Here is a 25,345-nt window from a genome sequence, read left to right on the forward strand (position 1 = left end):
TGGTAATAGGGTTAGAATTAGAGATAATATCAGAGAATCTTGGAGATATCCAATCAATTGTAATATTACGTTTCCTTGTAGAACTCTGATTCTATGCCTTGTAATCCTCTATATAAAGAGGCCCCTATTATCAATGAAAGTACGACTCAATTCTCTCCCAATTTCAGTTTTCCTACAACACGTTATCAACACGAAGCTCTAACCCTGAAACCCTAAAATCGTAGGCTTCAAAACCCTAGCAACTACCGCCGGCAACATCCCCGCAAGCGCACCTTGCATCTGTTGCCTAGGCAACCGCACTCTCGCTGGCTGCCCTCGTGATTGCTAGCCTTTCCCGCAGCGACCTAGCCACCCCGCGGCCTCGTGACTCAGCGACCCCCGCGACTCCGCGTCCACGCTGCAATCCTACAAGTCTACTTGCTTGCACTAGGACTGAAGCTCGTCTCCAATCCTACGACAAGGACCAAATAGTTCTGCAATCCTAAGAGGTATGTTTTACTAAAAGTTCCCGTTTTTGAGTTTTTCCTCTTTTTCTCTTCTTTTCTCGGGGACTTGCAAACTCCCTTCTTCCACCCCCTTTTCTTCATCATAGGGGAGACCTAATTAAGCCAACCTGTGGGGGTTCATGCTCACTCCAAGCTTGGAGCTTGTTGAGATCTCCAAACTTAGAGTTTGTAGAGAATTTATGATCGATCACTTACGTCATTGTTTCGATCTAATCCAATACCTCTTGGAATTGAATTTCTTGGAAGCGATTACGCTCAGAAATTTCTCATTTCTTGGAAGTGACTACAGTAAGAAATTTTATATGTTTTCGTGGTAACTTTTTCCACTCTGAAACTAACCATTTTTCTTGTTCTCTTTCAGGATGAGTAACCTGAACAAATTGGACTTTGCTCCATTGGGAACAACTGGCTCTGGATATCACAGGTGGGTTCATGATGTTCGCCAGCATCTCAAGGCCGATGGAATTTTGGATACGATTCTCGAGCCTAGCTAGGATGTGCTAATTGTTGAGCAAGCTCAAGCTTTGAAACCAAATAGAGCAGCCTTGGAGGCAAATAAGGCGAAAGCCATCATCCTAATGACTCGTTATATGGATGATTTGCTCCAGTACGAGTGTATAAATGAAGAAAACCCCAGAAGGCTGTGGGTCTCACTCGAAGACAGATTTGGCAACGTCCGTGACTCCCTGTTTCCTGACCTAGAAGTGAGATGACATAGCCTCCGCTTCTGTGATTTGAAGTCAGTTCTTGACTACAACTCGGAAGCACTTCGCATTAGATCCTTAATAGAATTATGTGGTAAAGAGATCACAAATGCGATGTTGATTGAGAAGACTCTCTCTACCTTCCCCGTCTCTGCATTGATGGTTGCTAAGAACTATCAAATTGATGTTACTGCAGGACGGATCACAAGGTTTCATGAGCTCATTGGAGCTATGAAGTCGTTGAAAAGCATGACAACATCCTTATGAAGAACTATAATTTGAGATCCGTGGAAACAAAGCATATTCCAGAATCCAATTATAGTCGCGCCCCTAAGAGAGGGCTCCAAAGAGTGAAACCCTAATCTTGGGGATACTTTTGGACGTTCTTGTCCATATAATCGCTCTACTTGGGAAGGTAACCGCCGTAATAGGCCAACACGGAACCGAAGAGGTCAACGTGGAAAGAGAAAGGGAGGCAACGCCTCTGGCCATATTGGTGGCGCCACCAACACTAAGAGCCATCTAAATGACGCTTTCAAAGCACCTCAATCAATGGAGTTTGAGCAAACAGATGTATGTTCGCGATGTGGAATATTTGGCCATTGGGCACACATTTGTAGAGCTCGTGAAGAAATTGTCACCGCCTACAAAGCATATTGTGAAGCAAGAGAAGCTCAAGATGTGGAACAAGAAGATCAAGAAGATTGTCTAGAGTGAAGGGTTGAACACTACAAATCTGGCTGGGATCAATAGATCGCCAATTTTGTTTAAGTCTTTATTTTTCCAAGAGATGTAATAGGCAATTGCCATATATTTTTGTAGTAAATGCCAATTATTTAGTCTTTCTTCAAAGTAGGCTCACCCAAAGTAAGTGTGATGTCTAGGAAGGTTCTGAGATAGTGGTACTTAAGCGAGCCTTGCTCCACCGACATCTCTCTACTTGCCTGGTCACATTTATTTTGGAATTACCGAAAGAAGTTAGACGACTACCATTGTTTTGCATTAGCTAGAATTTTGGATTAGATTTTCTTTGGTCAAAGAGACAATGATGTAACTCCGTTGGCTTATGAATAAAATTTTGAGTTCTTTTCATTGTGACTCCATTTTGAGCATATGACTTTGTGACAACGATGGTCGGGCCATCGGTATTAATTCAAGGACATGGACTAGCCCGAGTTGCACTTACCAAAGTGTTAACTAGCTAGCATATATACTGAACCCTAAAACTCAGACAACATCAATTCAGGTACATTGTCTGAAAGAGAGTGACACAACAGATAACTAATAAACTGTTGTGTGAATTAAAACAATCAGACAACATCTTTTTCAACCATTGTATTAATAGCAATTGCACAACAAAGAAGTAATAACTGTTGTGTGATTAAAATCAATCAGACGACATCTTTTTTCAACCATTGTGTTAATCAACCTTAAACAACATCAATGTAATAACTGTTGTCTGAATTGATTGATTCAGACAACATCGAAAAAACAACCATTGTCTGATTTACAATTGCACAACAGTAATGTAACAACTGTCGTCTGATTTAAAAATTTAAACGACAGAATTTTTTTTGCTGTTGTCTGATTATTTCAGACGACAGTTAAAATGTTTGCTGTCGTCTGATATGTGTTGTCTGATTGAAAAATTGGTGTAGTGTGACACCTTGATTACTGTCACAGAAACTCTCTACGCTCTTTGGGCAAATCGTACCCTATGAATAGCTGACGGATTCCATGCGAAAACTCATGTAGAGAATGGAAATGAGTTCCTTTGCAATACCTCTAATGATTGCGAACAAAGGCGCATCTTAGAGAAGTTTATGTGTCTCTCTTGTGGACTCTATGTCACTATTCGAGCTATTAATCCAATAAAAGTCATAAAAGAAGATCTCTTGGATTTATTAACATATTGGATTTGTCATGACAGGATAGATCATCCTAGTCATGATATGATGATCCGTCTATAAAAGACTTCACACGGACATCCTTTCTCTCGAGTGAAATGAAGCATGAATCAAATGTTGATTCCTGGACTAAGTGTGACCGTTGCCGCTGTCTCTGGAGCTGCCGCCGTCTACCACCAGCCTAGGGCTAGCATAGTCCTTATCCATGATGCCATGGATAGCGTACATCATGGTGATGACGCCAGAGGTGATGCTGCAATCACCAACTTGCTTCAAATAGCGTTTCAGACGCTCAGGCCCAACCAAAATCCTCATTGGTTGCTTCTTGTTAATGTTAGTGATCCGTGGGATCTCTAGTTAGCTTTAGAGAGAGAGAGAGAGAGAGAGAGAGAGAGAGAGAGAGAGAGAGAGAGAGAGAGTGTGTGACACGAGATGTATAGTGGTTCGTCTCCCGCCTTAGCGGGAAACTACGTCCACTTGAATGTTACACTAGTGTGTTGAGCCTTGCGGCCCAAGGGGATTACAAAAGATGTAATGGGATTGTGTTTAAGTGGGAGGAAGCATTCCTTTTATAGGTGAAGGAAGCCTCCTCATTTACATTTTCTTAGATGTGGGACTCAAAATTACTATTCTAGTCTAAAGAAGCATATTGTGGAGGCAACTTGGCAAGGCCGGGAAGGTGGCTTCCCGGCGACGGATTTCTGACTTCCGGATACCGTAGCGTAGCTTGAACATAGGGCTACAACATGTATGTCTCAGTTGGGCCTCACCATGGCTTGTGGGTGTCCCAAAGAGGGTGTTACTTATGCTTGGTGAGATAGCAAACTAGTGTCACTAGTAGAGGTATCTACACTTCTAAAGCCTCTTGCTCGTTTTACAAAGCCCGTTCCTTAGGGAAATTAGGACTGAGACCGTCCTATGCAAAGGATATGAAAATACTTATTCTGTTCTTACATAGAATCCATGGGGATTCTGTGGACTGATTCAACCAACTTGTGGACTTTTAAATATCTCATGATGATTGGTTGACAAGCAAACACGTTGGCCACATGTTGTGCCATTGTCCACTTGTAATGCTACTTATGCTACACTCCTAGCAAATATCATATGACAACAGGCTCACTCCCCGGATCATCTTATTCAGTCAATTGAATTTGACTATGCTAGAGAGTTTACATAATAGACTTTCGATTGTTATTGCAATGGAACTGATGTTGGATATCATATTCCCATGTACACACCCAAATGGTCTCACGGAAATGACTACGATGGTAGTCTAGACATTGGTAACGCACACCAATCTCCTTATATCTGTTTGAGGTGACGCAATATCGCTTGCAGCTATGCTAATTAATTTACGACTCACCGCCACTCAATCTACCTCTGCGTTACAGCTAGTGACTGGGTACAAGTATCGTACTTATACATCTTTGAGTGTGCCATTTATGTGCCAATTACACCGCCACAGCGCTCTATGATGGGTCCTTACAGATGAATGGGCAACTACGTTGGATTTGAGATTTCAACAATTGTCTGCCACTTAATACCCTTATAAGGCGATCTCCTTACTGCTAGATTTGCAGATTGTCACTTTGATGAGACAGTCTTCCCATCGTTAGGGGGAGATAAGAACATGGATGCTCAGCAGAAACGACAAGAATTGTCATGGCCTGTCCCCACTATGTCTCATCTCGATCACTACTAAAGTGACAAGATCACACATCTGCTGCAAATATGCCTGTAAGGAAGTACGTTCCTACAAGAGGACGTAGCGTCACCCTACACGGAGGTAGGCATGGCGCCAACACCAAAGAGAGTGGCACTATGACATTACAGGCCGTGGCCCCAGCTAGGATGCGTGGGAGACCCGTGGATTCGAATGATGCTTTGGCACAACCTAATCCTTGGATCATCGACACTCAAAATCCGTCTCATGAAAATCTTTCGGGTTATGGTTATCGTTGGAGGACACCTCAACGTCAGAACCTATTCCTGAGAATATAGAGCTCTTTGAAAAATACACTAGTGTACATGAGACGTGGGATAGAAACTCCATCATAATTGATGATGTAGTTGCACATTTCGTTGCGCATGAGTTTGTTGAGTCCGATGATATCGAGCCACTCTCCGTGGATGAATGAATGCCAACGTAGAGAAATTTGACCTAAATGGAAAGATGCGATCCAGGTTAAGATGGATTCTCTAACAAAGAGGAAGGTTTTTGAGCCAGTGATGCCAACACCTCCTAACATAAAACCTATGGACTAATGGGTCTTCGTTAGAAAGCGTGATGAGAAAAAAGAGATGGAAATCTCACCTTATGGCTCAAGACTTCTCACAAAAAGTCCTGGAATCGACTACAATGAGACATATTCTCTCGTAATGGATGTCACTGCATTCCACTACCCTGTCAGTTTGGTAGTTTCCAAATAACTGATCATGCAGCTTACGAATATGATCACTACGTATCTCTATGGGGATTTAGATAAGGAATATACATGAAGGTTTATGGTGAACTTCATTTACCCAAGTCAAGTGGCTCTAGACCACGGAGCGCGTTTACAATAAGATTGAAACACTCAATAAAGTGACTACTTGATTGGGAATGAATATGCCCACGCGTTTCCATAACAAGTTTCGGATTCTATCGCGGTTCATGTTGGACATGATCTCCATTAGAAGCTCTTAAAGAGTTAAGGGAAACCGCTGAACACTTGAAATCCGAGTTTGAGATGAACGATTTTGGGAGAACACGATTATGTCTCAGTTTGGAACTTGATCATCGTGTTGATAGATGCTTAGGCATTTTGACAAGGTCAAGCCTTCAAGTACCCCCATGATCGTCCATAGTCTTGATCCTGAAAAGGATTTTCTTTGTTCAAAGGATGATGACGAAGATGTGCTAGAGACAAGAGTGTCTTACTTGAGTACAATAGGCACATTATTGTACTTAACTCAATGCACAAGACCAGACATCTCATTTGCAGTGAACTTGTTAGCTAAGGTATAGCTCTGCGCCAACGCAACGCCATTGGATTGGTGTAAAAGATATCTTTCGATACTAAATATGTACGACTGATATAAACTTGTTTTATCCCTACAGAGAGATGATGGATTCAAACCCATCACACACCAGGAACGCCGCCAATACTGGCCTGCATCCTTTATCCCCAAACGACATGTGTTTTGGAAGGTTTTGCTGATATTGGGTATCTCTCTAACCCACACAAAGGTCATTCCCAAACTGGTTAAATGTTCACTATGGGTAAAGTCCATGATATCTTGGAGGTCTACAGAATAGACCTTAGTTGCTATATCTTCGAACAATGCAGAGATTATTGCTCTTCACGAATTGGTTCGTGAATGTATATGGATTGGATCCATAATTACGCATGTTCGAACAATTGTGGTTTGAAGTCTACCACAAATGAGCCTACGAGCATATAGGATTATGCTATTTGAAGCAAGGCTACATCGAAAACGACAGCACCAAGGATAATCAACAACAACAGACTCTCCTCAAGATCAAAGTGAATTAGGTTCGATCTGAGGACAGTATGGCAGACTTGCTCACTAAGTCATTGCCTAAATTCCACTTTCGAGAAACATGTTGGTAGCATCGTTTGCGGAAGTTATCCGAACTCTAATGACCGTAGTCGTCAGGGGGAGATGCAGACATCAGGGGGAGGTGTCTACATGTATGGTCTCGAAACGTGAAGGGTGTGTTGTGCTCGTTTTCCCCTTCGACCGAAGTTATTTTTGTCCCACTGGGTTTTTGTTACTCGGCAAGGTTTTTAATGAGGCAACGAGAGGAGCACCATGTTTGGGCGACACAAGGAGGAGTGTTCAAGTAAATCCATAATGTGTCTGACCCAAACTCTAGGTTACTTGACCTAGTGGTAATAGGGTTAGAATTAGAGATAATATCGGAGAATCTTGGAGATATCCAATCAATTGTAATATTACGTTTCCTTGTAGAACTCTGATTCTATGCCTTGTAATCCTCTATATAAAGATGTCCCTATTATCAATGAAAGTACAACTCAATTCTCTCCCAATTTCAGTTTTCCTACAACAAATTCAAAATTAAATGAGATCTTTGACACTAATTTTTATCTTCCCTTTCTTGTAGTAGAGATAAATCATTAAATGTAACAAAAAATTGTGCTAATTCTTTAGCCTTTTTTTTTTTATCGTGTTTTCATAAAAAGAAGAAAATTTAAAGCTCGAAATAATAATAAAATGCCCAAAATGGACGTGCAATTTGTATAAAAAGCAGCCCTCTTCGCTCGCACCGTCCCCCAACACAACAGTCAAATTCATGGCCTCACTCTTGAGCTCCACCCAACCACTTCCACCGGCGTTTAACCGAGGACCGGCTCCGGCCACCAAACCCGCAACTCCACGGGTACAGACGACGCCCCATCCTCAACCCACTTGTAATACTAGTGCAGATGACAACTCTAGACTAGCAGTAACACAGAGAAAAGCAGTAGAGCTTCAGAGGCTAAAAGACAAGGAGGCCAAGGACAGAAAGGAGGAGACCAACAACAAGATAGCTTCTCGGAAAGCAATTTCGGTCGTTTTGCGGAGAGAAGCTACCAAATCCCACATCGAGAAGAAGAAAGGCTCCAAGAGACTGCTTCCCAGGACTGTGCTCGAAGCCCTCCATGAGAGAATCACTGCTCTGCGATGGGAGTCTGCTCTCAAGGTCACTCCTTTTTACCTTGGTTTTATTCTGACTCGATTTTCGAGAATTGGGTCTTTGAAATTTCTATCTGGGTTGTGCACTATGCTAGGATTTAAGCAATCCATGTGCTTGGTTAGCTTGAGCTTTGTCCATTTGATCGATTTTCGCTTAGTTAATGAGTTGATGTAGGAATGGATATAATGGTGTTAATGCAGTGGAATCGAAATTTATTAGGTTGATGATAGTTCCACTAATAGTGTGGTTGAAACCTGTTAGAAGAATTGAATCAACTGTAAGCCAATGAGGAATGGAGAATGTAAATGGAATTGGACGTTCATTTGATGTGAATAAACAAGTAGTTGGCATGATGCAAACTCTGATCGTTGCTTATGTTATTTACTGATCAAGGAATCGTTCATTTAAGATATGTTATGTTTAATCTTCAGGTTTTTGAACTGCTGCAAGAGCAGCTCTGGTACCGGCCCAATCCTGGTGTTTACAATAAGCTAATTGTCATGCTAGGAAAATGTAAACAACCAGAAAAAGCTGAGGAGCTTTTTCAAGCTATGATTGACGAAGGCTGTGGTGTCAGCCATGAATCTTATACTGCTCTTATATCTGCCTATGGTAGGAGCAGTCTCTTTGACAAAGCATTTTCCCTCCTTGAGCAGATGAAGAATACTCCTGACTGCCAGCCTGATGTCCATACTTATTCTATCCTCATAAAATCTTGCCTGCAGGTTTTTGCATATGACAAAGTGCAGGCTCTGCTTTCAGATATGGAAATTCAGCACATTAGACCGAACACCATCACATACAATACCCTGATCGATGCTTACGGGAAATCTAAAAAGTATTGCCCACTTATCCTTCCTTTCCAAAAATTTGAATGCTGTATTTAGTTGCTGTGAATAATCTACTGTAAGGTTTTATACCTGTGCTTAAACAGTTTTTTCCCTCTTTATAAGATATATAGTTGTGGATTGTCATTGTGAGTACCAAAACAGGTTTGAATAGGATTTTGGACTTAAGTATTATGAGATCTTATGCTAGTTTGATATTGATAGACATATGGGTACAATACACTCAACGAATTACATTGGCTCCCGGCTTTTCATTACAATTGCTCCTACACAGATCTCTTCCTCCCTTATCATTTTTTTCCGGTCAATGAAATAAAAGAATAGATTTTCAGTTCTTCTCCTCATAATTTCTCTCTCTCATTTTTTTTTTCTTGGATTGTACTGTTATTAGTTTCCCTTATTTTCCTCTCATCCAAAAAGAAAATCGTTTCTCTTGCATTCTTTTCATTCAGATGAATAAGTGTAATTCAGTTTGAAGGAATTACTCATTCTTAATGTCTTTCTCTTTCCTAAAAGATTTGCAGAGATGGAGTCGACACTTGTGGCAATGCTTAGCCAACAGGATTGTGAGCCTGATGTCTGGACCATGAATTCTGTAGTGAGAGCCTTTGGCAGCAGTGGGCAAATAGAAACAATGGAGAAATGTTTTGAGAAGTTCCACAGTGCCGGAATCCAACCAAACATCATGACTTTCAACATTCTCCTTGATTCATATGGAAAAGCTGGGAATTATAAAAAAATGAGTGCTGTGATGGAATACATGCAGAAATACCATTACTCATGGACAATCGTTACATACAATGTGGTGATAGATGCATTTGGGAGGGCTGGGGATTTAACACAAATGGAGTATCTGTTTAGGCTAATGGGGTCAGAGCGGATCAAACCAAGCTGTGTCACACTTTGCTCACTCGTAAGGGCTTATGGGAAAGCAGGTAAACCTGAAAAAATTAGTGGTGTTTTACGTTTTGTGGAGAATTCAGACGTGATATTGGATACTGTGTTTTTCAATTGTCTGGTTGATGCTTATGGGAGGCTGGGATGCTTCACAGAAATGAAGGGGGTGCTTGAGATAATGAAGCAAAAAGGATGTTCTCCTGATAAGATCACATATAGAACCATGATTAAAGCTTATTCATTCAACAATATGACTGGCCATGTGAAGGAACTCCATGAACTTATGCAATCGGCAGGAAGTCAGATGACTTGGTCACAGAGACAAAAACCTGACTTTTGATGAACACTAGTTGCGGTTAATGCATCCTTCGTATATATGCAATCGACAGGAAGTCTGATGACTTGCTCGCAGAGACAAAACCCCCTTTTGATGGGCACTATTTGCAGTTTATACTTTATACATTCCTCATATATTGTACAGTATCATTGTTTGTAACTGATTCCTGACCCTCTTACATGCATATGTGAAGGAAAATGAAATGCTGTGTGGTGTGGTAGTGTTATACGACCTGTGAAGTGATGACATTAATCATGAATAGTAAATAGTACTGACATATTTACTCTCTTTCTGATATCCTATACTGCTTTTGTATCACACATATATTACTGGTTGAAATCACCTATCGTTTGATAGAGGAAAACAACTGTTTGATGAGATGTTAAACAAGGGTATTTCTCCTAATGTGGTTGCATATAGTTGTTTGATTAATTTTCTTTCGAAGACAGGGTAGTGGAAAGAAGTCACTGTGATGGCAATGATATGACACACAATGGAGTTCTCCCTGATGCTGTTACTTACAGAAGTATCCTTGATGGGCTTTTCAAAAATGGAATGGCTACAAAAGCCGCGGGGGTATTCAGTTAGCTCTTGAAGGGTAAAGAGCCTAATAATGTAACATACAACGTTATGATTGATGGACTATGCAAGGAGGGGTTGATGGATGATGCTTTAAAGATCTTAGAAATGATGAAAGGGAAAGGTATGCCTGATGTAATTACTTACAACACCTTACTAATGGGACTACTCTGTGCTAGGAAGGTTGATGAGCCAATGAAACTTTTCAGTATGATAACAAATGATGAGAACTTTGTTGAGCCGGATGTTATCACATATAACACAGTCATTTTGGGACCGTGCAAAGAATTGAGAACTGCAAATTACTTGCCTAGTGCTGTCTCATTTAATACCATGATTGAAAGAATTCTAAAAGCTGGAGATATTAAATCTGCTAAAGAGTTGCTAGAGGATATGTTCAAATTGGGTTTAAGTCCTGATATAATTACCTTCTCTACATTAGTAAACCGGTTTTCAAAACTTGGTCTCTTGGATGAGGCTAGTATGTGTGTTGAGAAGATGATTGCTTGTGGACTTGTGGTATTGAACCTGATGTCTTTGTATTTGATTCTTTATTAAAGGGCTATAGTTCAAAAGGTGAAACAGAAGAAATTGTTAATTTGCTTCATCAGATGGCAGACAAGGGTGTTATTCTTGACAAAGAAATAACTTCTACGATCTTGGCATGCCTCTGTCAAATCTCTGACGATGTTGATGTGATGGAGGTTCTCCCAACTTTTTCCAAAAACACATCAAAAGGAATAAGCATTACCTGGAATGAGCTACTGATGAAAGTCAATAAATCTTAAGCGGAACTTATGTTACGTGCTGCTTGAGATTCTTTCTCCTGAAGAGGCCTCCCAGTACCACAAAAGCGTGTTGCTTTCTATGTGCTATGCTACGTAAGTCATATCGGCTTTCTTTTGTTCAATTTGAAATGTTTGCTATTTATTAATTCCTAAAGGAATGGCCAATTGCTGTTCTTACTATCATTTTGAAAATAGAAAAGTAAGATTGGAGTTGATTTAGTCAGATTCTGTAGATAGCGTATTTTAATCCAATTTACGAACAGTATTTTTGTGGTGCTTTAAGGTTCACCTTTTCCTCTCTTGCCCATAATATACTAGCTAAGTGAAGCTCCATGATTACTCTGTTACAGTAAACATTTGTATGCTGAAAGAATAGAACTATTGCTGTATCAAGCCTCCTTTCATTAGCATTGGTTCTTCTGGTGTTCTTTATGCACATAATAAGGTGTTTTGAGGTGCGTGCATAAAAACATGTAAAAGAATGTAGAATAACCTGAAAAAAAAAAAAAAAAAAAAAAATTCAAGAAAGATTATAGTTACAGAAAAGGAGATAGATAACATTGAATAGTGGGTAGAACTTGATAAAGAAAAGAACAGAACAGAAATTTTAGCTCAGGTTGTCATAGTTAGAATGTTTCTGGTAGATGATAGGGTTGTGTAACAGAGGGACAAAAGATGGTAGACAGAACTCAAAGAAGCATTACAGTATATATCTGGATTGCATAATACACACAGAGACACAGAAAAACACACACACACCTCTCTCTTCTTTTTAGTCAATTCTCTCCCTTAAGCTTCTGTTGATGCACAAAGCAATGTCTTTACCCTATTGTATTTTCAGTTAACAGGCCCTTGTGGAGCAATGGATTGATTTTGCAATGTTAGAGATTGATGCCAATATTTTGCGTTGGTTCATACCGCGTATCGGTTTACAGTCTACCTTCCTCCGGTAAGAAATTGCTGCATTTTGTTTCGCAAGATCTGTTCTTTATCTTTAGTAATTTGTATTTACCTAGACCTGTCAAGTTATTCACACACATCTTTTGTTTTTGGCACATAGGCTGAGGAAGCGGCAATTTCTTCCTTGAAGAGAGCACTAACTGCTTTGAACACTTATCTTGCTTCCAACATGTACTTAGTTGGGCACTCTGTGACGTTGGCTGATATCATTATGATATGTAGTTTAACACTGGGTTAACCCGTTGTTGACAAAAAAATTTACCTCTGAATTTCCTCATGTTGAGAGATACTTTTGGACATTGGTTAATCAGCCTAATTTTCGCAAGAAGCTGTTCAGTCAGCAACGAAGCCTTCTCAGCCTAAGGAACTGCAAAAACAAAGGTCAAGCATGAGGCAAATAAAGAAGCCAAGAAAGAACCAGCAAAGCCTAAAGTAGAAGAGGCACTCAAGCCCAAGGCAAAGAATCCTCTTGATCTTTTGCCTCGTAGCAAGGTGATTCTGGATGAATGGAAAAGGCTTTATTCAAACAAAATGACCAAATTCCGTGAGGTTGCTGTCAAAGGTGATTCCTTATTGACTTTGTTTATTCATGCATTCAAGCAGATCTTGTTTATACTCTGTACTGTTCCCTGTATTGTTTATAATCTTCAGCTCAGTTACTTGGGTGGCCTTTGAGATGGTATTTGGTCATTTTGTATATTTATTGGTTCATGATAAAGGGCGTGCTTCTAATTTAAATGTCATGGTCTTGAGTTCTATTTAGTGGGATTGTTTTGGTTCCAATTTTTTAAATTGAAATAAATTTTTCCTCGATAGAAAGTAATCCACAGAAAATTATACCGCCTTTCTCTCGGTCAGACCTCAATAAGAGCATACTGGTGCTTTTGGCAAGTTAATGAATCAGATTCTTCTTTAGGCTAGTCAGTAGCAAACCTTCAATGTCATCAGACAGTTAACTGTAGCTTCTAGTTGGTCTTTTATATATGCTATATCAACATGCTAACTTCTGGTTAGTGCCAAATCAGAATTCGTAATAAATATTTATCACAATAGTGAAATTATAATTTATGGCTGTAAGTTATACTTGGATTTCGATGGAACTTTAATGCATTTGCCAAAATATTGAAAATTTGAGTGAAAGTACAATTTTGAAGGACTATCGTTAACATCCTCTTGCCATCCATGCTGCTTTGTTTCCTTCATTTTCTCCTAGGCAAGCAATGGATTATATTTGTGTATCTGTTAATAACTTAATACTTAATACTTGTGTGAGTCCGTGTGACAGCTTTTGAACTTGATGCCTTTAAGAAATTATGAATTGAGCACGCCAGATATTGTTAAATGCTGTAAAAGTCTGCGTCTGAATGGCAGTTATCTGGAAGTTGGGTTTTCTAACTGCCTTAACATCCAGTTAGAATTCTCATGATTTCTCTTGTTATACTAACATTCACTTCATCTTACAGGCTTCTGGGACATGTATGATTCAGAGGGTTACTCTCTTTGGTTTTGCGATTACAAATACAATGATGAAAATACAGTTTCATTTGTGAGTTTGAACAAGGTGGGCGGTTTTCTGCAACGGATGGATTTGGCTCGTAAATATGCACTTGGGAAGATGTTGGTGATTGGGTCTGATCCTCCTTTCAAGGTGAAGGGCTTGTGACTGTTCCGCGGGCAAGAGGTTCCCCAGTTCATAATTGATGAATGTTATGACATGGAACCGTATGATTGGGGTAAGGTTGATATCACAGATGAGGATCAGAAGAAGCGCGTGAACCAGATGATTGAAGATCATGAGCCTTTTGAGGGAGAGGCTTTGTTGGATGCCAAATGCTTCAAGTGATGAGACAAAGGTGTTCGAAGAGGTAGCTGTAACGTCTCAGGGGTTTCTTTAGAGGGTCCATTCTGGCTGATTGTGTTTCAGACAATATCTTTTGCTTCTCGTAGCACTCTAATGTATGACATTGATAGGATCTTGTATTTTTTGTTCTTATATGATACAATGTTGTCCGTTGTATTAGCACTATGAGTTGAATTACATGGCGATGAGGTTAATAGTTATTTGCAAGTTATATTAGACTTCGAACACGTGTGCTGGTGAAATTTTGAATATTACAACAATTTCGTAGTTCCTTACAATCTCATGTAATATGCACTCTGACCGTAAGTGAAATGTTAATTGCTTTCGACTTCCGGGAGGCTAAACTATATATGTTGGGTTGGGTTATCTGCGACTTCATTGTGGTCAATTAAAACTCCAGAGAGCCTTCCAGCAGGTAGCATGTGGCATATCATATATATGTGAAGCATTGCTTTACACGATTCTTAGTTTAGTGGGCCTTACGCGAACAAAATCTGATGAGGGGAAATGATGCACAATAGAAACGCAATGACGCAAGGGAACTAGAACATCAAGAATGGGGTTTGGCCAAAATCTGTGCTTATGTCCTTGGGAGAGATCCTCCAAAAGATTTCATTAGCTTATGATTGAAAGAAAAAAAAAAAAACCACCAATGATTCTCTCACAATACCTGTGTTTCCTTGCCCCTAGAATCTCAATCTTTCCCTCATACACTTATAATTGTTACCATTATTTTTTGGGCAGCTTTAATTGATACCCTCAAGTCTTATTGTACTACTTGGCTTTGCCAAAAAAAAAATAATAATAATAATAATGTAGTACTTGGAAAACTTTTCTAGGCATCCCAACACCTATAGATGATTGGTTACAGGTTTGGGCCAATTCAGATTCCTAAATCAGTTAAAAATGGGAAGAAATGATGATTAACAGTTAACAGAGATAACTGGTATGCAGTCAGCTGGTGACCGGTAGTGAAACTCCCGAGCTGTAATTCTAAGCAATTGCCCCGGTACTTCAATCCATGACGCCTATGGCGAGCCAATCACAACAAGCTCTTAGTACTGCATTAGTACATTTAATTGTCACAAGCCTTATACAGTATCTTCATCAAATCAATGGACAAAAATAAAATGCATTATGCTAGAGGCTAGAATATGCAATCTTTGCAAGTGGGGCGGACGCTACAGGGCTTCTCATGGTAATAGGAGGTCTCTAGTTCGCCCAGCTTGTGAAAAACATCCCTTGGGGAGGGCTATACCCAAGTTGCTCCCCTCCCCGGAGAGGTAGCTCACTCAAGCCACCATTTTATATCCAAAAAAAAAAAAAATGCAGTCTTTATTTAGATGGGACTCTAGAGGCTGATGAAATGAAGCATTGTAAATTAGCAAGCAGTTCACCAAATCCCTTCAACTAAGATGTAGCTTTCTTCTTTTACCATAACATATGACATTTTAGTGTATCGATGCAATTCTTCTATCTTGAAACATAACTTAATGCAACAATTATATACTTTTCAATCATTTATTAAGCACATGAAGAAAACAATAGTCCATAGCTCCATACCCTTGACATGCCGCATAAGAAAATCAGCTTGGATGAACTCAGTGTTCAGAAATCCATTCAGTCTCCACCTTTGCTGAGAACAACAAACAGTTCCTATATCAAATAACTGTAACAATTTGTGGTGAAATTTCTTTTTCTTTGCATAAGGAGTAATAATTTGTTAAACTTACTAATGGAACTTTAAATCCGGTGGAAAATATGAAACAACTTTTTTTTTTATGGGAACTTGATTGAAAAAGTAAATACAAGAAAACAAATCTGTTAATAAAAGATTATGAGACACACACCAGACATGAATTACAAGGAAAGAAACAATTTATCATACTAACATAATCCTGCAACTCCAATTACTGAACCACCTTTTACCTTCAATTGATTTTGCAACCTCAAATCCCTTATCCAGTTATCCTAGTATGAATACACTTCCCAAGCTTTAGAAACTAAACTTCGAACATGTATCTGTAAGTAAATATATATATATATATATATATGCAATGCTATATTTGGAATCTTCCAACTGATTTCGATCAGTAAGAAGTAGACATCTGATTCAGTATAACATACAAAAGCTTTAATATTTGATCTTATGAAGAGAGAAGGCAAGGGACATTAACAATCAATAACAGTTAACACCGAAGGTCTGTAGAAATCAGTATTGGTTTCAAACAAAAGAACTTAAAAGTTCCTTGTGATATTGATACACATAAGCAAAATAATTTAAAAGTATCAGACACACCAAGCAACAATTACAAGGAACAAAAACCACTTACCACTCAACAGCATCCTGTAGGTCCAGTTACTGAACCACCATTTAACTTCAACTGATTTTGCATCTTCAAATCCCTTATCCTAGTCAAACACTTATCAAGCTTCAGACACTGAACTTCTAACGTGAACCTGTAACAAGAATATATATATATATATATATATATATATATAATTATATATATATGCGTAAATTTGCAACGTTAGGGCAATAGTTATCAATCAAACCCTGTTACATAGCTTATCAATCAAGGCCATAGTTTTCAGTGTACAATTGTTCTAACTTGAAACATTACTTCAAAATATGTTCATAGCTATTATAAGATTGTATAGCTTTTAGCTATCCAAGTTATGGAAAGTTGATCATACATGAACAAAGACCATAATTCTTTTATCCATATTGATAATTTTGGCATTCAGCCTTTTCACACATGCCAATCATTTTTTGTTCATTCCCCATTATTTCATATCTCTGTTCAGTAAGCGGTGCATTTCAGTAAAACAGAACAAAGACAACATAATCGAAGTCTTATGATGCACAAAGTATATATGTGAAACCCAAGTAATGATACCCCAGATTTATATATCTATGTATTCATAAGTAGTAAAGCGATATAAATGACCAGTAAGAAATAGACGTTAATATAACAAAAGCTTTAAAATTTGATCAATCTGATGAAGAGAGAAAGCAGGATAAGGATCACTAACAAATAACATCCTAGGTCCCCAGCAAGTTAACAAAGAACTTAAAGCAGCAGTTCAGATAGGTATATTTGCAATATTAGAGCCATAGTTCTCAATGAAGGGGCCAGACTATATGCAGGTGTAGTTCAAGTGTTCAACACAATGATCGTCTAGGGTATTATGGTATTACCTTTGACAATGGTGAGGTTGAACTGTTTGCAATTCTAGGCATTGTAGTTCGATCAAAGTGCCAGTCAATGTTTGGCTGTAGCTTAACACAACAATCTGGACCATATATTTACCTCAAGTAGCCTTCAACGATTGAGATGGCAGCATTTGAACGGTCCATTTGCAGAAACACAAATTACCGAGCTCTCTGCTGCTTATCGTTAAAATACAGATTGCAGTAAAAGCTTCCAAACCCCAATTACTAGTCAACATCCATTCCACAAAAGCTTCAGCCTAAGACAGGAAAACCCATACTATGGAAATTAGACATCAAACCTAGTAAAACTAGATTATTTGACAACTGGACGTTGTGTAAATTGAAGCCTTTAAAGTTTAAATTATACATAGGATTACTTAAGATGCTGATCAAAGTTACCTAGTTTAGGTGTGAGGCACTTCAATCATTCAAATGGATACCAAAATTCCTGTATGGTGTACAACGGTGTTATAGCCCCTCCTGAATAGAATGTTTTCTTCAAATCATATTCATTTCTCCACCAGGAGTCAAATCTTATGACAGTTCAACAAATCACCAACCAAAGTAACTAAACATCGGATTGCAGTAAGATGGCAAATGACTAAACAGTGGGTTGTTTCCTTCCTTGTAATTGAAAAAGAAAAAACAAAATTCAAGGAAATGCTGAGCCTACAGGATTGGAGAATAGTTCTATTCAAATCCATGTTTGTTTGTTTTTGTTTTTTTGTTTGTTTGTCTTTGAAAGGCATCGCATCTTGTGGGATACAATATATGCAATTGATATGTTAATTACATGCCAGAAAAGGTGGATATCATTGATTGACAGATTTATATCACCACAAATTAGGGTAACTAATTTTTCCTCCTTTTCAAATGAAAATATGTAATGTTACTAACACAATCTCAAGTCTGGTTGAAGATATGATACAAGGAAGGAAAGCTTTATAAGGATACAAGGAAGAAAAATTTTATAAAGCCACTATCATAAAAATCTAAAATAAGCAGAAAAATATCAGATACAGCAGATAACAATTACAAGGAAAGAGAACTCACCACTCCAAAGAGTCATGCACCTCCAACTTCTGAACCACCATTACCTTGAACTGATTCAACATCTTCAAATCCCTTCTCCTAGTGTAATACACTTAGCAAGTTTCAGACACCAAACTGTCAACTCGCAAAGTAGTTGAAATCTAACAATATGAATACCTGAATGGAAATTTATAGCAAAAAAATACAAAATTAGAGTAGTCATCTATAAACAAGATTATCCTCAGATAATTAATACTAAAGTAAAGATTCATTCAGAATTTGCATTTGGTGATACCTATTCAGTTCCATGGAGATTTGTATTTGGGCAGCGAATCATCCAATAAATCTTTCAAGTCTGAGTTCACACCATTTATCGGGCTCGATGTTTATTGTAACAAAATCGTTCAAGTCCCATTTACCATATCCCAATCAGCATTAACGTTCATTTCACAAAAAGCTACCGCCGAAGACACGGAAACCCATGCCATGGATATTAGATATCAAACCTAGTCAATTTAGTTCCACAACTAGAAAGTGCATGATTTCAAGCCTTTAAGTATTGCATACATTGGATTGCTTAAGATACTGATAACACATTAAGGGCCACTTCAATCAGTCAAATGCATACCAAATTTCCTCTGTGGTGAAAGTCTGCCTGATACATATTTTGTCCTGCATAGAATGTGTTCATCAAAATATATTCATTTCATCACCTGAGTTTAATATATAGGCAGTTCAACAAATTAACAACCAACTCCTGTACCCAAGAGGTAGATAAAATGAAATCATGAGACAAATAAATTGTGAATTAGCAAGCAGTTCACCCAAAACTGTAAGTCCCCTTCAACTAAGTTATATAGCTTTTCCTTTCCTTTACTACTCTAATGTGACATTTTAGTGTGCAATTGTTCTATTTCCAAACATACAATATAGCATATTGAAACATTTAAGCTACTGAAGAATAGTCCATACCTCCATACCCCCATCATGATGCATAAGCACATCAGATTGGATGAACTTCAAATTCACAAGTTAATTCAGTCACGACCTTTGCTGAGAAGAACAAACAGTTTCGATATCAATAAGCTGTAACAGTTTAAGGTTAAAATTTTCTTTTTCATCTAGGCATAAGGAGTTAGAAAAGTAACATAAATATAAAGAACAAAAGTTTTAAGATTTGATCTAATGGAGAGAAAAGCAGAGGAATGATATTGAGGCGTATCTAGCTAGCATACCTATCTAGAGAGCTTCATCAGCTTGACAACTCCAATGACGTCTGTAGTCCTAGAAGCTTCATTGTGGTCGTTAAGTGTAACTTAATTAGTGTGATTCTCTGTCGGGAGAACTTCATTTCCTGTTGAAGATATGATACAAGGAAGGAAATATTTTATAAGATAAAGACTACAAAAAATTAAAATGAGCAGAACAATGTGGTGCTAAGACTACACAGTGTGGTGCTTCATTAACTACTCATAAATTGGAGTGACTTATGACCTGTACAGAGCCAGTACCAGTCTTTTACTGAATGAATCCAATATATCAATTGACACTTTAAATACCAGCCAAAGCGGATTCTGCATAGATATATAAAAGAGGTTTACTGCATGTACTTTTCTACCACACAGATATATGTATGAATGTGTGTGTGTGTGTATAAAAGAGGTTTAAATCATGTTTGCCTATCTAAGATGCATCTGTTTCTTTCCCAGCTTAATTAAGAAGCCCTCCAAAGTCGGGTTGCTTACCATATCCTGATTGACTCGCACATATTCCATTTGCATTTGCAAGTTCTTCATGAAGAACCTAAGAACCACTTAAAGTGAGAACACAACATAACTTTTCAAAAAAAAAAAAGATTCGTATTCCGATATGGACATTGCGAAAACCATGGATTTAACTCCTGACCTGACTGCAGTGTGCATCCATGAGAGGACATGGAAGCCCATCACTCAGAAGCACGCCAAGTAAAGAGATGGAGCACATCCTCGTTGAAGGCAAAATAATTTGCTGCAAACAAACAGATCATCAAAATTTCAACATAAATTAGAAACTGAAAAGAAAAAGGAAATGCAGAAAGTAGAAATAAGAAAAACAAAAAAGAAAAGTCGAAATAGAACTACCTCCGAGGATGAAGGAAGAGCCACTTTAGTCTAATTGGTTTACTTTATCATTCGCAACCGCTTGAAAATTCCTCCTGCATAGGATGTGTTCATCAAGTTGGATTGGTGAATGCAACTGTAAAGATTAGAGTACAAAATTAGAGAGGTAAATGTAAAGATTAAAAAAAGTCATAGTAAATATTGTAAAGATTCATTCAGAATTTGCATTTGGTGATCGATACCTGTTCAGATCGACTATTCAGATTGGATTGTGAGGTTTGGGATGTGAGAAATGTTGTGCCACTCCTTCCCCATGCCTTTTTCGTATTCTCCTCCCAGAATTGGACAAGCCACGATCTTCAAAGTACTCAGTGCTGGTATCTTGTAGAGGAAGTCTGGCAGTGCTTTCAGCTTTGGGCAACTCCGAATATGCAACTCAGAAAGGCGTGGCATTATTGTGATTTCAGAAAGAAAGGTCCACTCTTCCCAGTTGGCCATGTCCCAGAAAGAAAGTCGTTTCAATTTGGGGAATAGAATTCCAGAGACTTGTTCTTCTTCTTCTTCTTCTATTCCCAGAAATTCAACTCCCACCTTTTTCACTTTCCCCATCCTGAATATATCCAGAATTTCAAGCAATGGCAATTTTCCAAAAGGAGGTAAAAGTTGACAAAATTGCCAATTACAGAGATAAACTCTTCTCAAATTGTGTAGAGACTTGATCCAATAGAGAGACTCGGTGGTGCCAATTTGGCAAAACCCAATCCAAAGAGATTCCAAATTTTGATGTGGTTGCAATGCTTTCACTATTTCGTCATCGCCTTTTCTCTGCTCTAGGGATTGCATCTCGAAACGTACTGCCAACTCAGAGAGGTGCTCCTTATTCCCCAACTGTGCTTTCTCAATCTCACTCGCATCATCTTTCCCCCCTAGTCTTTCAATCCGAAGGCTCACCTGAAGCTGGTCCATGATTCCGAGATATCCTAATTTCAATGCTTCATCATCATCACCCTCACATACATAAAAGCAGTCTAGTACTTGCAGACTTTTCAAACTCCCAATCCCTTTCGGTAAGTACCTCAGCCCATAACAACCCGTAACATATAGATGCTTCAAGTTAATCAACTTTCCCATTGCCTTGGGTAGTTTTTGTAGATACTGGCACCCTACAAGAACTAGAGTTTGTAGATTGTATAAATCACACACAGCATCCGGTAATTCTTTCAAATTACGATTATCAGACAAATCCATATATCTCAAATGAGTCAATTCACCAATCTCTTTTGGAACTTCATGGAGACTGTTACCACTCAAATTCAATGTCCTAAGGCATTTCATTTGCATAATTGAACTGGGGCTTATGTTTGTAATGCTTGAACCAAGAAGTGTGAGGGTTCGCATACTTTTGCAATTGTCAAATGAAATAGGAAATGAAAGTGGACCTTCCGGTAAACTTGTTAAGGTCAAATGACAAACCTTATTACCCGATGGCTCCATTTTTTTATTATTACCCTGCACCGCTTCTATAATAATACATTCTTTTTGGGCAAGAAACCGCACAAAGTCATGCACTATATCATGCATCTTGCACGCTATAATATTTCCCTTGCAATCTTTGTCAAAATCTTGAAAGAAAGACCGCATTGATAGACTCTCAAAATAATTTTGGCCTATTCTTCTCTTTTCTTTTTTCCCCTTTGAATTAAGATAATCTTGTGACATCCAAAGGTCAATCAATTTATGTTTTCTTAACTCATAATCTTTGGGAAATGTAGCACAATACAGAAGACATCTTTTGACTGCAGGAGCCAAATCATAATAACTAAGTAACAGAGGTCGGAAAACTTGTTCCTCAACTTCTTCTATTTCCCATATCTTACTGTTCAGAACCTGCTGCCATTCCTCTCTTGTTTTCTTATGCCACACTAGACTGCCTAAAGTCTTTGCGACAAGAGGCAAACCTTTACACTTTTTCACAATTTCCTCACCAATAGCTCCAAACCCATTAGCCTTATCTTCTTCCCTATCAAAAAATGCGATGCTATTGAACAATGCTAGACAATCCCCATAGCTCAACTTGTCTAAATGGATCATGCTACTGGTTGCTCTCATCATTTCGGCAACCCCTTCTTTTCGCGTGGTAACCAGAATTGTACTCCCTTCTTCACAACTTTGCAGAATTACTGATAATTTCAAACTTTCCCACTTGGTTTTGTCTTCAGTCCACACATCATCTAGGACTAGGAGGAACTTCTTTTTCTCAACATGTGTCTTTATACATGACAGCAGAGTTTCCAACTCATTTGAACTTCTCTGAGTTTCATTTTTATCTAGGCTTTCAATAATCGCTTTCGCAATCTTAATTTCATCAAAAGGGTCTGAGATACAAACCCATACTTTCTTTTGAAAATGGGCCGTAACCTTTTCATTGTTATAGGCTAGTTGGGTAAGAGTTGTTTTCCCCATCCCTCCCATCCCTACAATAGGGATGACAAGGAACCTCCCCCCATCCTGGTTACTCTCTCTCAACAACTTGCTCAACAGAAACTCTTTTTCTTCTTCTCGGCCAAATATCGTAGATATATCGACCAAAGATGAAGTTTTCTGCCGTTGAATAAGCTGCTCATCTGTGCCACGTATTGTGGATAGATGAAAGTCATACTTTTCTTTTTCAGCAGCAATCACAGTTAGTTTCTCATTCAGTTTCTTTATGCTTCTAGCAATGTTATGATGATGAATTGCCTTATTGACTTGACCAAAACAAAAGCAATTGGCGGGAGTGGGGAAACGTACCTTCTTCTTGGTAACAAAAGCATTTTCACCTTCCTCCACTTGTTGTTTCAGAATTTCAGTATTCCACTCGTCTAGGACGTCGTCCATCTCGTACGATACATCTTTGAGGTTCTGCAACCAGTCTCTCACCCTGGCCTCCGTCACTTGTTTCTTCTCTGCATCCTCCAGCACAGCTTGGATGGCCTTGAGATTGCTGCTGAAACTATGAACATCTTCCTTAGCATTCAAAACGAGCGTCACCGCTTGTCTTGTGTGTTCAAAAACTACTGAAGCCAGTTGCTCTAGAAGCACGGAGATGAGTGCTTCAGCCATTTTGACGTCAGGAATTGGTTATTTTTGGAAGGGGAAAAAAGATCTATGAATCAAGTAAGAGATACTGGATGGCTGCGATATCAGCCGTCTTCTGTGCGTCGAGTTTATATATATAGTAGTAGTAGTGTCATGGGCAACTCCTGAGCCTTGATCTATCTGTTATAACTTTACTAATTAACTTAACCTATGTAAAACAAAACGAGAGAAGATTATTAATGGAATTGGAGCATTGGATTCTCTGAGACACATCGAACGATGCAGCCAGCACCACCACACCGCCATCAGTTGTGTAATGACATATATCTCGTTGTCTCGCATTGTGATTTGTACATAATGGCTTTTAGAATCTTGAGGAAGAATAGTGCTGACATTTCCACGTGCATCGACTCGGGAAGTACCGAGTAATGAGGATACCGAAGCTGTAGTGACATTTTCCACGTGCATCGACTCGGGAAGCACACAATAATGAGGATACCCAAGCTGTACTGACATTTTCCACGTGCATCGACTCATTTTCCACGTGCATCGACTCGGGAAGCACACATCACTTGGGATAATGCAAGGGCCTCATGTATAAACCCTCCTCTATTAATATGTCCTGTAAGGGGTTGTTCTTGTATTAAAGGCTGGGTCTGTATATAGTCCATAGTCAATTACCATAGACAAGTAAGAACAGACAAAATAGAGTGGATCCAACCACTTGATTTAGTCAGATTTAGGGAGGGCTGCCGCTTGATTCGGTAATTACTAAATTTATCAAATATCAACTGATATTTTAAATGTGGTAAATCAAATTTTTTTTTTAAATGGGATTTGAAACCCAGTCAAGCTAGGAGGTTCAGCTCCACGCCCATATTATTATTTATTATAGACTGACACATCAGGAGGGGACGTAAAACTTGAACCCCTAACGCTCATAGAAGCTTTACAAAAATCCTCATAGAGGACATCATGTAGGTAAGCATGAGCCTCTTCTAAAGAAAGGTCAACAACATAACCTAGACTAGCAAAGTGGGTTAATCTATCCGCCACACTATTTGCTTCTCTAAAAATATGTCGAATTACAATAGTATCAAAAGCACTAATATAATCTTTGCAATCATCAATAATTCAACTAACCTCCAAGTTATCCTCCCCTTGATAGTTCAACGCATTAATTAGAATGGCCAAGTCACTTTCAACTTCGATTTCTCTCCATCCTTGGTGTATTGCAAGTAACAAGGCCGCTCTGCAGGCCTCGGCCTCGCACTGGAATGCATAACTAAGAGGGACCAGTGACCTGGACCATGTAGCATGAACTTTGCCAGAAAAATCCCTTACAATAACACCAATTCCACCACGACCCCCATCTCATTGAAAAGACCCATCAATATTTAACTTGAGCCGGCCCCTAGGGGGAAGACCCACTTAGTTTGTTCCCTTCTCCCTTTCACCTTGGCCTCTTGTAAAGGGTGCAGACGTTGGTATTCCAACAACAGCCTAGTTGACCATGCAGATGCATGCATCAGATTGAATGTGGTCCCATTCCAAACACTTTGATTTCTCTCAACCCATATAGTCCAAAGAGCCATGAAAAAAGTGCAAACTTGTTGCATGGGGAGTACATCCACCATGTCCATAATCCATGCACAACTAGAAGGTGTCTGGTAATTACGAGCATGTAAACCCAGTGAGCTATGAAGCCAGAAGCAAGCTACCACTGAACACTCCTTGAATAAATGCAAATCAATTTCCCTCTCACATTTACAAAGCGCACACGCCACCTCTGGAAGCTGGACTATTTTCTTATTCAAAGCTTCTTTG

At 38.9% G+C, this 25,345-nt stretch overlaps 2 protein-coding genes and 1 pseudogene across 16 annotated transcripts; 2 read left to right on the plus strand and 1 right to left on the minus strand.

Annotated features, from left to right (window-relative positions):
• Positions 1-7,387: 7,387 nt before the first annotated feature.
• Positions 7,388-13,044, plus strand: LOC112180375 (pentatricopeptide repeat-containing protein At5g48730, chloroplastic). Of its 2 annotated transcripts, XM_040511641.1 has the most exons (6): positions 7,389-7,828; positions 8,254-8,660; positions 9,187-10,607; positions 11,044-11,364; positions 12,113-12,220; positions 12,332-13,044. In XM_040511641.1, exons 1-3 carry the CDS (start codon positions 7,439-7,441, stop codon positions 9,905-9,907), a joined length of 1,518 nt encoding a protein of 505 aa, XP_040367575.1. In that variant the 5' UTR covers positions 7,389-7,438; the 3' UTR covers positions 9,908-10,607; positions 11,044-11,364; positions 12,113-12,220; positions 12,332-13,044. The 2 variants fall into 2 exon arrangements, with proteins under 2 accessions (XP_024174674.1, XP_040367575.1); XM_024318906.2 differs by lacking the exons at positions 11,044-11,364; positions 12,113-12,220; positions 12,332-13,044 and having other exon boundaries at positions 7,388-7,828; positions 9,187-9,605; positions 9,723-10,191.
• On the plus strand, positions 10,535-14,375 carry LOC112178198 (annotated as a pseudogene).
• Positions 14,376-14,680: 305 nt separating this feature from the next.
• On the minus strand, positions 14,681-23,629 carry LOC112180194 (putative disease resistance protein RGA3). 14 transcript variants are annotated; one of them, XM_040511899.1, is made up of 15 exons: positions 20,683-23,628; positions 20,462-20,576; positions 20,247-20,348; positions 20,087-20,144; positions 19,836-19,915; positions 19,577-19,695; positions 19,314-19,394; positions 18,970-19,013; positions 18,637-18,798; positions 18,363-18,518; positions 17,709-17,789; positions 17,295-17,566; positions 16,426-16,504; positions 15,656-15,728; positions 14,681-15,153 (listed from the first exon to the last, which is right to left on the minus strand). In XM_040511899.1, exon 1 carries the CDS (start codon positions 23,540-23,542, stop codon positions 20,696-20,698), a length of 2,847 nt encoding a protein of 948 aa, XP_040367833.1. In that variant the 5' UTR covers positions 23,543-23,628; the 3' UTR covers positions 14,681-15,153; positions 15,656-15,728; positions 16,426-16,504; positions 17,295-17,566; positions 17,709-17,789; positions 18,363-18,518; positions 18,637-18,798; positions 18,970-19,013; positions 19,314-19,394; positions 19,577-19,695; positions 19,836-19,915; positions 20,087-20,144; positions 20,247-20,348; positions 20,462-20,576; positions 20,683-20,695. The 14 variants fall into 14 exon arrangements, with proteins under 14 accessions (XP_040367833.1, XP_040367832.1, XP_024174472.1 ...); XM_040511898.1 differs by having other exon boundaries at positions 18,909-19,013; XM_024318704.2 differs by having other exon boundaries at positions 18,637-19,013; positions 20,462-20,535; positions 20,683-23,629.
• Between the last annotated feature and the right edge of the window lie 1,716 nt (positions 23,630-25,345).

This window comes from Rosa chinensis, chromosome 7 (genome assembly GCF_002994745.2).
Source record: "Rosa chinensis cultivar Old Blush chromosome 7, RchiOBHm-V2, whole genome shotgun sequence".
Lineage (NCBI taxonomy): Eukaryota > Viridiplantae > Streptophyta > Magnoliopsida > Rosales > Rosaceae > Rosa > Rosa chinensis.

Coding starts and splice junctions, on each gene's coding strand:
- LOC112180194 (XM_024318704.2), bottom strand. CDS start 23,542: ATGGCTGAAGCACTCATCTCCGTGCTTCTAGAGCAACTGGCTTCAGTA.
- LOC112180375 (XM_040511641.1), top strand. CDS start 7,439: ATGGCCTCACTCTTGAGCTCCACCCAACCACTTCCACCGGCGTTTAAC. Junction 7,829..8,253: donor GATGGGAGTCTGCTCTCAAG/GTCACTCCTTTT, acceptor TTTAATCTTCAG/GTTTTTGAACTGCTGCAAGA. Junction 8,661..9,186: donor GCTTACGGGAAATCTAAAAA/GTATTGCCCACT, acceptor CTTTCCTAAAAG/ATTTGCAGAGATGGAGTCGA.